This window comes from Polypterus senegalus, chromosome 13 (genome assembly GCF_016835505.1).
Source record: "Polypterus senegalus isolate Bchr_013 chromosome 13, ASM1683550v1, whole genome shotgun sequence".
Classification (NCBI taxonomy): Eukaryota; Metazoa; Chordata; class Cladistia; order Polypteriformes; family Polypteridae; genus Polypterus; species Polypterus senegalus.
Window position 1 is genome coordinate 28,484,451 of NC_053166.1, and position 15,954 is coordinate 28,500,404.

General features: G+C 38.5%; 1 protein-coding gene across 1 annotated transcript in view; it reads left to right on the top strand.

Moving 5' to 3' along the window:
- The window catches only part of cxcl14 (chemokine (C-X-C motif) ligand 14), a 28,738-nt gene extending 16,629 nt beyond the window's left edge, over positions 1–12,109 (top strand). The window contains exons 3-4 of the mRNA XM_039774820.1: positions 5,149–5,262; positions 11,413–12,109. Coding sequence (XP_039630754.1) covers positions 5,149–5,262; positions 11,413–11,428 — 130 coding nt within the window. The 3' untranslated portion in view covers positions 11,429–12,109. The remainder of the gene's footprint in view (positions 1–5,148; positions 5,263–11,412) is intronic.
- The last annotated feature ends 3,845 nt before the right edge of the window (positions 12,110–15,954 follow it).

The following is a 15,954-nucleotide window of genomic DNA, read 5'->3' on the forward strand; positions in this document are numbered from 1 at the left end:
AGCACACACGTACCTACTTTAGTAGTACCCATGCTTTCACATTTGTATGTGCAGGAGGTTTCTTGCAGCCAGTGTGATGCATGTCCCCTATGTAACCTTTTAGCATATAGGGATTGCTTCACAATATATATTGTATACATGTGCACAAAATGAGGTCATGCCTCAGTCAGTCTAGTCATTTGCATTGTTTCATAGCTTTACAAGCAATGGCACCTGTAAACCTCTAGCGTGAATGTTCCCACTTCTTGGAATGTGAATACCTGCTTTTTGAAATATTGGGTCACAGGGACAGAGCCTTTCCAAACAGCATTAGAAACAAGATGGATAAATGAGGAGGGTTACGTCAGGAATATCATCCAGTGTAAACTTTGCCAAATCAATATGCGGACAACAATACAAATTTCCATACCGGATCGGTCTAGCCCTGGGTTAACAATGACCGCCACCAGTACTGTTAGCCAACAGGGTGCTGACAGAAATTGGGCTACTGTTGGCCGAAGAAGGAGAAGAAGGGGGGTAGACATGTCCAGAAGCAGGAGGAGAGGAGGAAAGTAAAGAGAGTGGAACTGAGGGTAGGAACTTTGGATGTTGGCAGTATGACTGGTAAGAGGAGAGAGTTAGCAGATATGATGGAGAGAAGAAAGGCTGATATATTGTGCGTGCAATAGACTAAATGGAAGATGGATCGGAGGTGGATTCAAATTGTTCTGTGTGGAAGGGAGGAGAAATGAGGTAGGAGTTATTCTGAAGGAACAGTATGTCAAGAGTGTTTTGGAGGTGAAAAGAGTGTCAGACAGAGTAATGATTATGAAGCTGGGAATTGTAGGTGTGATGATGAATGTTGTTAGTGCATATGCACCGCAGGTTGGGTGTGCAATGGGTGAGAAAGAAGATTTTTGGAGTGAGTTGAATGAAGTGATGAACAGTGTACCCAAGGGACAGAAAATGGTGATTGGAGCAGATTACAATGAGCATGTTGGTAAAGGGAATAGTGGAGACGAGGTGATGGGTAGGTATGGTGTCAAGGAGAGGAATGAAGAAGGTCAGAGGATAGTGGATTTTGCCAAAAGGATGAACATGGCTGTGGTGAATACGTATTTTAAGATAAGGGAGGAACATAGGGTTACGTACAAGAGTGAAGGAAGATGCACACAGGTAGATTAAATCCTATGCAGAAGAGTCGATCTGAAGGAGATTGAAGACTGCAAAATGGTGGCAGAGAAAGTGTACTTAAACAGCATAGGATTGTGGTCTGTAGGATGACATTGGAGATCAAGAAGAGGAGGAGTGGGAGGGCAGAGCCAAGGATGAAATGGTGGAAGTTGAAAAAGGAAGACTGCAAGGTTGAGTTTAGGGTGGAGGTGAGACAGGCAATGGGTGACAGTGAAGAGTTACCAGACAGCTGGGAAACTACAGCAGATATAGTAAGGATAACAGCAAGAAGGGTGCTTGGCGTGACATCTGGAAGGAGGAAAAGGAAACCTGGTGGTGGAATGAGGAAATACAGGAGAGTATACAGAGGAAGATGATGGCAAAGAAGAAGTGGGATAGTCAGAGAGATGCAGAAAGTAGACAAGAGTACAAGGAGATAAGGCGCAAGGTGAAGAGAGAGATGGCGAAGGCTAAAGAAAAAGCGTATGATGAGTTGTATGAGAGGTTGGACACTAAGGAGAGAGAAAAGGACCTGTACCGATTGGCTAGACAGAGGGCCCAAGCTGGGAAAGATGTGCAGCACGTTAGGGTGATAAAGAATAAAGATGGAAATGTACTCATAAGCAAGGAGAGTGTGTTGAGCATATGGAAAGAGTACTTTGAGAGGCTGATGAATGAAGAGAACGAGAAAGAGAGATGTTAGATGATGTGGAGATAGTGAATTAGGAAGTGCAACGGATTAGCAAGGAGGAAGTAAGCTATGAAGCAGATGAAAAATGGAAAGGCAGTTGGTCCAGATGACATACCTATGGAAGAATGGAGGTGTTTAGGAGAGATGGCAGTGGAGTTTTTAACCAGATTGTTTAATGGAATCTTGGAAAGTGAGAGGATGCCTGAGGAGTGGAGAAGAAGTGTACTAGTGCCGATATTTAAGAGTAAGGGGGATGTGCAGGACTGCAGTAACTACACAGGAATAAAATTGATGAACCACAGCATGAAGTTATGAGAAAGAGTAGTGGAAGCTAGGTTAAGAAGTGAGGTGATGATTAGTGAGCAGCAGTATGGTTTCATGCCAAGAAAGAGCACCACAGATGCAATGTTTGCTCTGAGGATAATGATGGAGAAGTTTAGAGAAGGCCAAAAGGAGTTGCATTGTGTCTTTGTGGACCTGGAGAAAGCATATGACAGGGTGCCTCGAGAGGAGCTGTAGTATTGTATCAGGAAGTTGGGAGTGGCAGAGAAGTACGTAAAAGTTGTACAGGATATGTACGAGGGAAGTGTGACAGTGTTGAGATCTGCGGTAGAAGCGACGGATGCATTCAACATGGAGGTGGGATTACATCAGGGATCAGTTCTGAGTTCTTTCTGATTTGCAATGGTGATGGACAGGTTGACAGATGAGATTAGACAGGAGTCCCCGTGGACTATGATGTTTGCTGATGACATTGTTATCTGTAGCAATAGTAGGGAGCACATTGAGGAGACCCTGGAGAGGTGGAGATATATGCTAGAGAGGAGAGGAATGAAGGTCAGTAGGAACAAGACAGAATACATGTGTGTAAATGAGAGGGAGGTCAGTGGAATGGTGAGGATCCAAGGAGTAGAGTTGGTGAAGGTGGATGAGTTTAAATACTTGGGATCAACAGTACAGAGTAATGGGGATTGTGGAAGAGAGGTGAAAAAGAGAGTGCAGGCAGGATGGAATGGGTGGAGAAGAGTGTCAGGAGTAATTTGTGACAAACAGGTATCAGTAAGAGTGAAAGGGAAGGTATACAGGACGGTAGAGAGACCAGCTATGTTATATGGGTTGGAGATGGTGGCACTGACCAGAAAGCAGGAGACAGAGCTGGAGGTGGCAGAGTTAAAGATGCTAAGATTTGCATTGGGTGTGACGAGAATGGATAGGATTAGAAATGAGTATATTAGAGAGTCAGTTCAGGTTTGATGGTTGGGAGAATAAGTCATAGAGGAGAGATTGCATTGGTTTGTACATGTGAAGAGGAGAGATGCTGGGTATATTGGGAGAAGGATACTAAGGATAGAGCTGCAAGGGAAAACGAAAAGAGGAAGGACTAAGAGGAGGTTTATGGATGTTGTGAGAGAGGACATGCAGGTGATGGGTGTGATAGAACAAGATGCAGAGGACAGAAAGATATGGAAGAAGATGATCCACTGTGGCAACCCCTAATGGGAGCAGCCAAAAGAAGAAGACATTGTGTGCCTGTACTTCTAGCCTGTACTGATACAACAGCAACAGGGCACTAACAACAATGTGGCTGTGGCTGTCCAAAAATGCACAAAATGACAGTACCCATGCTTGAAAACAAACTAAACAGAGATGTAGTAAAATTTTAAAAATGATAAAAGTAATAATGTCCTTAAAATGAGCGCATGTGGGCAAAATTAGTGAAGAAATGTGCTTTTTATTTTCAAAAACCTCAAAATCATAACAGCCAGTTCTTACTTTATGTTTTTAACAAGAATGAAGGGTCACAAATAGTAACAATTGGAAGAAGGTATTTGTGTGATTAAAATTGTGCGATTAAAAATTAAACACCAGGTTAAAAGTAAGGTTTTTAAGACAGTAATGTGACCAGCAATGATGTATGGTGCCAAGACATGGGCAGTAAAGAGAGTGCAGGAGAAGAAGTTGGAGAAGGATTTGTGGAGTTACAAAAAAGGACAGAATAAGAAATGAGACAATCAGAAGTGCAACAAAAGTGGGAGAGATGTCTAAGAAATACAGGAAAGTAGATTGAAGTGGTATGGACATGTGATAAGGAGAGACAATGAATATGTAGGCAAAAGAGTGATGGCAATGAAAGTACGGGGGAAGAGAGGGAGGGAAGCCAAAGTACTGGTGGATGGATAAAGTAAAAGAAGATCCGAAGGAAAAGTGCTTGACTGGGAAGGAGGTGCAGGACCAAGCTGTATGGAGAAGGTTGATCAAGCTCATCGACCCCATAAAGAAGTGGAAAAAGATGAAGCATTAGAGTTACAAACAGAAGTTGATCAAGAGTTAAAATATGATATGAAAGTATTTCTTCATACAAAAAACGGTAGATACATTCAGTAGAATATGGCACCTAATTATGGAGCTGAAAGCAGAAACTTGTAGACTTCTTTTAATCTTCACTCAATATTAGTTAGAAAGCACTGAAAATAAAAAAAACAGGTTTTTTCCTTATTTTACATACTTACACAGGACATCCCCACACTAAACTATTGAATAAAGCAAGGGGCTATTCTGTTCTCTCCTTTCTCTTAAACTTTGTAAATATTATATATTATATATATATATATATATATGACTGCATAATGTAAAGAAAAATATTGCTATTATTAAATATAAATGCAAGGAAGGGATGGGCGCTGGGACAATAACCGGGAACCTCTGCTGCTTTTCTGAACCCTGCCACTTCAGAAGTATCATTGTGTGTTCCTTCTCTCAACTCCAGTTTCCATTTCCGTCCCTCTTACTCTTGCCAGTTTGCCCAAAATCCCTCTTTCACCCTCTTACCGTTACAATATTGGGCATACTGGGTCCTACCAGCCCTTGCTCTGCCAAACATTTACATGTGCCAGACATCTAGTCAGATATCCAGTGTGACCTCCTCTCTCTTCCTTGAATGTCTCCTGATGAACTTTCATATCATTCTATCATCCTGGTGGTGCCCCTGCAAACCTTTTACTTACATATTGAACAAAGGACATTAGCGGACTAAATCTTTTCGTAGGTTACTGGAAATTTTTTTTCTGTTTTCAAAAGCAGAATTTAACATACAGTTGTAATTAAATAGCATTCTTCCCAAAATGTGTACATGATGCCTGCAACACCCTCTTTTAAAGCTTTCTTCTTTTTCTATGATATAAACTCCTACTTTAAAGCATGGACTGGAAAAAATAACTTAAAACTGTGACTAAGTATTCCTTGTGTCTGCATACAATTTGGACTTTAGTAGAAAAGCCTTAATTAAGTCTTCCTTCTTTTCACAGCGTCACATTGGAGAACGTATCTCGTTTCAAGGGTCAGGAATACTGTCTGCATCCCAAATTGCAAAGCACCAAGAACCTGGTGAAATGGTACACAGCATGGAAGGATAAGCACAGGTGAGAATATGAAGAAATTACCTCAGAGCGCCTCAGTGCTTCTCAGATAGCTCTGCATGCTAGCCTGAACTGTGCGACGTCATTCCCAATGATTGGCTTGTGACAAGTGATAAGTCTGTTTTTCTGCACCATTTTACTATGTTTTAGCTCTAGCCACTGACTGATAATTTGCTTATTTCTATGGAGTTAGATCCATTCCTGTACTCCAACTACTGAAAGTGGGCAAACAGTATAATATGGCGTCAGTTGTTTTTTCATTCACATTGCTTCACATATGCAATACCCGTCTGTAATGAATACAATAAAACTGCAGGCATATCTCATATTATAAATGAAGCTCAAGCCACAGCATAGATTTTTTTCGTCTAGCACTTCCATCACAATAGTAGTCTTGTGTTGTTTAAGAGGAGACCATCTGCTTAAAAAACTCAAAAAGTGATGTGTTAAAGCAGTGTAAGGAAGATGTAATCCCTCTTACTTGGCAATCAGGTTGCATGTTGGCAGCTATTCACATATTTTAGTTTCAGAATGTGATGGTCTACAGATTTGGAAGAGATGTACTTCTATTAAGAATTATTGCAACATTTTTAAGCACCAGGGTTCTTGTATATTTCAGTTTGTTTAGGCTTCTAATAGAATAACCATGTTACATTGTTTTGACATTGCTCACTATATGATATTCATATGCGGCACAGTGGTGCAGGTCAGTTTAAGACCTGGATACTTCATTGTAAAAGTGAATGAATGATGTAATAATACATGGACTTTCATTTTGTATTCTTCATAATATCCAACAGAGTACCAAAAACAAAAGTATCTGTCAATACATAAACACAAGCATGTGTACAACAAGTAAAATAAACGGTGTCCTCAACAACAATTGTTGAACTTTTTCCTAGCACCGTTCTCATTTGGAATGTGAATGGACAGCAGAACCCTCACAATGTTTTTTTCCTGGCTATTTTCACTTTACTCTAGGCATGTTGGTCTTGCGATTGACTAGAACCCTGTCCAGGGGTGTTTCTGGCTCTGTTCCCCAACCAACCCTGGATTAAATTAAGTGGGTTTGAAGATACATTTATGTAGGCCTGTCCTGTCAATTCAGGAGTACGGAGTCTTTGTTGTTAATTTGCATTCCTAATAAAAATCCAAAACGTCTCAAATAGGTTGAGCATATACTATGCGATTTTAGCCCTAGTAGAGAGCTCACAAGTTGAGGTCCCAATCAACACAAAATCACAAGAAAATCTTAAAGATCATAATGTCACTATTCACAAGGTATGGGATATGTTTTAACCCAGTCTAAGTGGCTTACAGGGTCTTAATGGCTTTTTGACTTGTCAAAACAAAAAAGAAGAAGCGAGGAGCATTTTTGGTTTGGGTGCATCAGGTGTGAAGCTTGCTCTACGTTTTAATACCTATTAACCAATCAGAAGCTTGTATGGCTGTAAAAAGTTTGTGGACAAATGAAAAAGGGGAAAATTGGTCAAGATGGTGTAAAGAGAACCATCCACTATATGATATAAAATATCACAGTCAGGTCATCAAAGAAGAAATACTAAGCAATAAAGGTTGCAAGGTATACCAGCATAGGAAAAGCATTGATAAACCCAAAATTTAAAGTGGTACAGTAACTATCATTTCAGCATTTTAAGTACCAGCGGTAAACATTAGCTTTCCATTCAAAATATCGGTCCCCCCTTTCCAAGAAAACAATTTGCTCTACCAAGATCGAGACTTTATGGCCCCAAAAACTAATTTGATACACGCTTTATGCCATCAAGAGGTGCATAGTAAAGTACGCTGGCATTATGCACCAGGGAGGCTGGAGTAAGACAAGCGTTTTTTTGAGATAGTTATTTGCTTCAGAGCCATTTTTACACCAGTACTGAGGTCCAAAAGCTGGTATCGATACTAAAATCAGACAGGCATTGCCTAATACCTACACATTCCTTGTAGCATTTTATGTTTGTACTTTAAACAGGTTGTCATAAGTAATGTAGTGCACTAATTATTGGTCAGTGAGGCAAGAACCATCAGCACACTTGGCTACTTTTAGCCTACTGTAAAAACAGAGATACAACAGATTATTGCATCATTGCACACAGTGTTAAAGTGTGTGAATCCCATGAATCTTGCCTAAAAAGGTCTCAACACACAGCCTCACATGAAATTATTTAAAATGGCTTCAGCCTTTCATGAGCCTATAAAAATGTATAGTGTATGCCTGTTCACAGTCAGCTCTTAATACAAATGAAATGTTTAGTGTACACCCTGCGGTGGGCTGGTGCCCTGCCTAGGGTTTCTTTCCTGCCTTGCACCCTGTATGGCTGGGATTGGCTCCAGCAGACCCCCGTGACCCTGTAGTTAGGATATAGCGGGTTGGATAATGGATGGATGGATGGATGTTTAGTGTAAGTGGTCACCCAAATAACATTTGAGAAAACTATGTAGTGTATGTTTGTCCTTAGTGGGGGCTCTAAATGTTTGACCCATGATGTCCTAGAGACTTCTTCAGGGATAATAAGAATCACTAGTTTATTAGGCAAAAAAAAGTCATTTTCTAACCCAATTAGTCCTGAACAGGATCACCGGAGATGCTGGAGCCAAGCCCAGCTAGCATAGGTTGCAAGACAGGATCAAACACAGGACAGGGTGTTATTGTAGCACAAGAAAACACACACTTTCACCCACCACCCTACCAACCACTAAGGCCAATTTAGCATTTCCAATCCACTTGACCTGCATGTCTTTGGACGGTGGGAGGAAACCTGAGCACCCGGAGGAAACCCATGCAGACATAGGGAGATGTGCAGAAATTAAATATTGAGCAAGACAGTTCAGTGAATGACTAAATGGGACTTCTCTGGTGCATTTGTGCACAACTTTGTTACTTAGCATCCTGCAGCAACAGGATAAACAGCCTTAAATAGTTAAGTAAATCATTTAATTTTCAATTTCTTGATCACTAACTGTATGAAATCTATACATTCCTCCGGTGAATATGCAGGATTTTCTGCAAGGTTTAAGATTTTCCATCAAAAAAAACACACACACGTTAGTTTCATTGCCCAGTCAGGGTTGTTTTCTGCCTTGCATGAAATGCTGCCAGGGTAGACCCTGGCATTTGACACTGTGTGGATGAGAGTAAGTGTGTCTTGTGAGTGTGAACTGACATCCCTTTTAAGTCTGGCTCCTGCCAGAATATGATTAAGCAGGTTTAATCGATGGGTCGGCATTCTCCAACTTTAAATTCCTTACTCTTGTTACAAAGTGGGTGACACAGTAAAAACGCTGGTGTCTCACAGTAAGGAGACTAGGTCTTATATCCCAGGTCCTCCCAATGTGAAGTTTGCATGTTCTCCCTGTGTCTGTGTGGGTTTACCCCAGATTTTCCAGTTTCCTTAAACTGTCCCTCGACATACAGATTAGGTGAATTGGCGATGCTAAATTGGCCCAAATGTGTTTATTGTTTGTGTGTGTGCGATTGACGGCTGGACTGTCCAGAGTTTGTTCTTGTTCTGCACCCTATGTTAGCTGGGATCGGCTCCAGCACCCTCAATGACCCTGGCCTGGATTAAATGGGTTAGAAAATTACATATTACAAAACGTTGTACACAGTCAAACAAAGAAAACCACTATCAGAAAAGACCGCCTAAGATGCACCAATCCATTGGCTATTTATAAGTTTCGATACAATTATTTCAGATTTGTTTTATGTTTAAAAAAAATATTATGTTTTTATAGGCAGCAAGAACATAAACAAAATGTTTGCCCCTTGGTGATTCTGCATTGCACTGAGCTGCTTTAGAAAATGAAAGAATAAATACAGTAGATGAATGAATATTTGAAATTTTATTTAACTTCTATATTTGGCATAAATTTGTTTTTTCTTTTGAGAAAACTTGGATGATATATTTATTTAACTCATTGTCTGCTTTCTGCTAATTTTCAAAGATATTTTTAATGAGCATGCTACAAATGTTCTTTACCACAGATTATCTGTTGACTTTCTCAGGCTGCATTCTGACCTAAAGCAAACAGCAATGATAATGCTTGTAGAACATAAGAACATCTTTTATCGCAGCTTTAAAGATGGCCCCTTAATGGATTAGAGTCTATGGTATTGCGATTGACACAGTTCACAATGTGAGAGGATAGTATGTCACTCCATGTAACACAGAGATCAACCTGAAGGCAGACTAACTGCTCAGAAGAGATGACAGATAAATTGTGTAATGTTTTTATTTGTGCCAAAACGATATTGAAGAATTATCTGGTGATGTTCAGCTGCAGCATTTGCCAGTTTTGTCTGCCAAACTATTCTATTAATCATTTGCTAGAAATTAAAATGTATGCACAGATGGTAAAGGATAGGCTTAGTTTTACACATTTTATTTCAAGAAAAGCTTTGATATCTTTCACACTTTCTTTCAAAAATGCACAGGAAATTAAAATCAAGAAATGAAACAAAGCATGGACACTATTCTGATTTCCTGGAAATCCTAATCTTACTTCTAAAAAGTGGTACCTGGTTTTATTTTGTAAACAATGTATTTACACCATCTCACTGCCCGGTATGTTCAGTAAGCTCAGGCATTGACCATAAATAGAAAAGGATTTCTCTGAATTGCTGCTAACTTAAAGCATAACTGATTTGACCCAATGTGAGAATTTCATTCTCTTTGGCGGTCCAATTTGTGTGATGAACAGACTTCAGTTATAAGCACAATGAGAAATAAAATAAGGCTGGTAACCTTAGAGCCGTAATCGGATACCACACAGGTGGATTTTCATGGCTTTTATTCCCAACCCTGCTATGTCATAAGAGCTGCCTGGATATTAAATTAGCAGGTGCGGCATTAGATGTTGTTTGTTTCAGACTACATCATCAGGACAAGAGTGCAGATTAATTGAAAGTTTGTGCAATGTGCCAGAAAAAGGATACTAAAAAGGATGGACAGATACCAAACATCCAACTAATAATCATTAATTAATGATGTTGTTGTCACTGATTTTTCAGAAAATTCCACTATTTCCTCTATTATAAGACCAATATAATCCCATCTAAGGCTCTTTGAGGGCAGACATGTTTGGCAGCATTGGGCACAAGATTAAAATTAGCCCTGTACAGATTTGCAGATTCATGCATACGCTCAAATCAGTTAACATGACTTGCTTATGTTTGAAACAAACCAGTATTTAGAGAAAAACCACAGACATGTAATAGTAGAAGTAGTAGTGCTGTCACATACAGGACAAGAAAAGTCTAACTTGCATGTCCAACCAACATGTAAAGTCCACACAGACAGTGACAGCCAGTATTTGAATGTACAACTCCTGGAACTGTTAGGCTAAGCTGTGTGCCACCCTGCACCCTAAGAAGAAAATGATTCTATTAAAAACTGTTACGTTAAACAGAAATCTTTAATTTTGGTTGACCCATTAACAATTCACCAAGGTTGCATGCCAAATAGGAAAGATTATGTATAGCTAAGAGTTCTCCAGGTTTAAGAAATAGATTTTTTCCTTGAAATCACATATTAGAAAAAAGAGTAAAATCTACATACCAATGTGTAGTCAACTGCCTGCTTTTACTTTTCACCTTTGTGAGTTATTATTAATTTTAGTTCTCTAGATAGTAACATATCATTTTCAAAACAATGTAGTGCAATGTAGGGTAATGGGGACTAGAGTTTATTCTAGCAGAATTGTGTGCAAGGTAGAAAACATCCCTGAACAGGGAATAACTCTATCACAAAGCTCAGTTAGACATAGCAGGTCTGAGCTTTGAGGACTCAGTGACGCCCCCTACTGTTCACGGTGGGCCAAATTGCCTCTTCTTAATTTTATTTTTTTTTTAAATCAGTCAGGGAACTCCAAGTGCTGGCACAATGAGTTATGTTTACCACTGTAATTGATTAAATGGAAGTGAAATATGAATAAAGGGCATTTATGTACAAGGTTCAAAAGTGCCATGATACTTGTGCAGTAACCTGTGCTTGATTCCACTTCTCTGAAACCTTTCCTGCCAAAATGTACAAATTCTAACACTGAAACCATAGTATTGTAATGCAATAATAGGGAGATATTCTGAACCTTAACCCAACACCTATAATTACTCATATTCTCTTTCTTTCTGTCTCGCAGGGTGTATGAAGCTTGAATCACCATTGGATTTACAACTTTTTGGATGAACTCTCTGACTACCAGTTTATTTGAAAAAAAAAAAGCACAACAATTACCCCAACCCCAACATAAAAATCAGTTTTGTATTGTAAACACTTTATTTACAGTATGATGGTTTTGCACTTTTTCTTTTGAAATTCATATTCAGATGTAGAAGATGTAAGGCTTGAGAAGAGAGAGGTGGTCAAATGTGTCGGAGACAGCCTTGCTTCTTGTGTCATCCTATTGTGAAGGATCTGTGTGTGCTTCACAGAGGATGACTTTTTGGAGGAATTTCACAAATACCGCCATATTTGGTCATTCATTTCAGAGCACTATGTTATTTACTGTTTAAGATAACATTTTATGACCAAGGAAAGGAGTGATTTCCAGTCTTTTTTTTAAATATAACAGTTTTCATAGCAAGTGCTTATCACAAACAACAAATTAGGAATAAAAAAGGCTTTGGGTACCCTAACTCCATTTCAATACTATAACTACATATAATATTATAAAATAATAGAAAACAATAAATAAATGTAAAAGTATTTTGAGAAATGAATTATAACAAACATTTTTAAAAATAATAGCTTTTTTGAGTATACTATGAAGAATATTTACCCAACTTCTCAATGGCTTTTTTTACCAACAATGTAAAGTAAGTACAGTGACAAGAGTTTTTTCACTCATGTATTGAAAATACGCTGATTTTGTATTAATCGTGCCCCTTTTCAGCAAGCAGCATCTTTTGTCATTAGGCAACAGTTCGTGCAGCTCACCCACATCTGCAGCCCCATACTTGATTATATTAATGTAGTAAGCGAGCTGCTTTCAACTTGTGTGGACTAGAAGCTTTCCTATGTTGAACATTCTAACTGCTTTTTCGTACTCTTGTGTTGTATGCCTTCTCCTTACCTTGACTTTGTGCTTGTGTAGTGAGGGGTCAGTGAGGCTGAAAGGGGAGAGAAGCAGCTGTGTAATATGACACCCCTGCAGTTGCAGCTTAGAAGTCAGAAGCCTACTTTCTCACCTGAGCAGCGGGTGTTTCCTTTAGCTAAACTGGATAAGCTGCTTCTTTCTGATTCTGAAGCACTGGGTCTGCAGCTAGCCTCTTTGTTTGAGGATATGAAACAGAGAGTGGCAGGGCCCCAGTGACAAATATAGACCCTACATTTGTCACTAGGGTTTACTGACAAATTTAGTTGCCACTAGATTTCTCTCTTGTGACAATTTATTTTAGCAGTAAATATCCTTATTTGCTATTTAGAGTTTTTCTCCAGCTTGATTGTACAGTATACCAACATATTCCAGTTATGATGATGTCTTGGCTCTCCTAGATTTGTTTGTCCACTATACTTGTCTCAGATAAGCCCATATTTATATTTTGCATGTCTCCTGCAAAGTCCTGGCACACACATACTGTATTGCCAATGGCTTAAATCAAAGATATTTGCTGGGTTACATAATTAGAGAAAGTGGGGAGGATTTCTAAATTTGATATGTATGTCATCCCCAGTTGCTTTCTTTTAGTCGTGTGTAAAGTACTGCATAACTTTATAGTGCAATTCACTCAGGCCTCTAGACAAAATTCTCAACAGCTTCTGTCAATATCTGACAAAAGATGAAATGAACAATTCAAAAGTCGAATTTCATGCCAAATGCTTGTCTGTATGGAGTTTTCACATTCTTCCCATGCTGCCAATTATTCCAGTTTTCCTCCCACGTCCCCAAGGGTGCGCTTATTAGGTTGATTTTAAGTTTTCAACCGGTCAAAGTCTGAGTGAAAAGGACGAGTTTGAATGTATGAATAAGTGTGCCCTGCAAGAAAGTTATCTTACATTACAGACAGTCTTTATATTATTTACCAAAAATTTCATTGCATTTTCTAAAAGCATATTTACACAGTTCTGTCAATGTGGGGATGACATGAGTGCAAAAATGCTTAGTACCACGGCTTCAATTCTTTAGAGCTCTATTTTCCAAATCCAGTTCAGTCACCTTCCCTATAGAGTTTGCATGTTTTCCCTGTTTCGTAGTGGATTTTCTCTTGCTTCTGTGCACATCCCAATTTGTATAGTTTAAGCTCATTGGCTACTCTAAATGTGTTTGTTATGAGTGAATGTGCCCTGTCCAAGGCTGGTTCCTGTAGCCACACAACCATCTACTGAAAGCAGATTTTGAAAATGGATGGCTAGGAAACTCAGTAGCAAAGTGTGTAATGAGCTTAGGTTAATGACTTATATACTAACCATTTCGTGAAAGAGAGACAAAAGTATGCTAAAGTTTGCCAAATCAGCAACTTCTTTGTTTGTTTGTGGGTTGGCACATATAAACAGGTTAAATCAGTGTTTCCCAAACTCGGTCCTGGACCCCCTGTGGCTGCAGGTTTTTGTTCCAACCAGATTCCTAATCAGTGACAACACCTGATAACACTGAGCTCATTTAATTAGCTGGTATATTTTTTATTTTATTTGACATTCAGAAAAGCATAGCAGCATGATTTTAACATTTATAAGACATTTTTATAAATAGTTTTGCTTTTGCTATAGATTTAAATGCTCAACTCTCTTTTGTTGATTTCATTATACTTTGCCCTTTCTCTGTGCAGTTTTTCCCCCATCATTGTATCTTAATAATGACAATTTAAAATGAGCAGAGCAGATACCCAGACAAACAACCCACTGAATAATCAAAGGCTGCAACTACCTTAGCGTCAGACCCACTAATTAGTAAATAATGGGTGAACTAAACAATTAGAATACCTTGAAAAGTAGAATGAAAATCAAGATGAAATTTCCGTTAAAAAGAAAAAAATACATTATTCCTATATAACTGCTTGGTACATTTTAATGTTTGTTTTTTTTTAGCAAACTTAGTTTTCTAATTTCTATATTGTTCCCTAAACACAAAACTTGGGAAATATCAGTTCACTTAATTAGCCCAGGAGTTCAATTAAAAACAGAAGCTTGTTGGAACAAAAACCTGCAGCCACAGGGGGTCCCCAGGACTGAGTTTGGGAAACACTGGGTTAAATAAACACAACATTTCATATATGAATAGTCTCTCTTTCTCTCTAGCATTCTTGTATAGTCTGATCCTGTCTTCCTACCATGTCATCAGACAGCTTTTTACAATTTGGGGAATGTTTTTACACTATACCAATTGGTCAGGCTTTCGCAATGCAGGCAAGTATGATTTTGACTTCACTAAGGAGACAAGGAACAGACAAGGTAGACATCTAGAATGAGAATGCAACCTGCCTGTGCTCTTGTGTTAATTTATTCATTACTGTTACCTGCTGATTCAATTCAGAGTTGCTGACAGCCAGATAATATCCTAGCATCACTGACTACAAGGCTGAAATCTGTCCAGGAAGGGGAGTTAATTCATCCAAAAGGACACACTCACTCATGCAGGGTCAATGTAGATTTGTCAAACAGCCTAACATGAATGTCGCAGGGATGTGGGGGGGGGGAAATCACACAAACTCCACACATAGGTCTTTCCAAAACAAAAAGCTGTAAAGTGTCTCAGTGGCTGTTTGTAACTAGGTGTTCCTATACTCCCACATCTTGAAAGACAAATCAAGAAAAAAAAAGTAATAGATGAAGACTTAATTGTTAAAAAAAGATGTAAAATTAACATTTTCCTTCAAATGACGTTTCTAATTTATAACAATTTGCCAAGTGCTGTTGTTCTTTCATGTAATAACAGGTATGGTTATAAATATGCTGTCACTGATGGACCTCTGACTCACCATTTGTCAGCATTTGAGAAGTTTGCAGTAATAAAAAAAAAAGCTTTCCTCATCACTTAGTTAAAATTAAAACTTTCCTCTCATCAAAGATTATGAGCCATAATCCAGGCCACTCAGTGAAGATAAGAGCACACAATTAACCAAAACTGTCTCTCAAACTACATTTCAGTTAAATTTTTTTAATCTTGCACCATAGAAGAAAACTTGACTGCTCTGAGACTGTAATCCCAGCTCTAATTATAGGTCTCTGGTTTGTCAGTAAATTCAGAAATCTATCAGTTGAGAGGCTGTAGGACACCTTCATGCTTTGATGTAGGATTTCACTTCTATCAAATTCAGTAGACTATCTTGTGTATCGTTATCTTCATTTTGCAGCATTTTTCATTCACAGTTATAAGGTTCCAGGCTGCCCCTTTTGGCTAAGATTTATCATGGTGCAAGACTTCACAGGCTTTGACTGTCATACTTGCATTATCTCAGCATTTGGAAACAATGGAAGGATGCTAAAATGTTCTTTCATATTTGATCTTAAAACAAATACTGGCTTTCCTGTAAATTTCTTAATGTTTCGCTTCTTCACCAATATAAATGTACAGCATAATAATGATTACTGCTTATATGATGCATTCCATTTGTTATTATTATATTATTTTCTTTTTATATAGAGAGTGTAAATAGAATGAATACTATATATAAAATATACTTATTGTTTCTCAATATAATGTATTGCTAAATTATCATTTTGCTATTTAAATGTTACAAAAAAC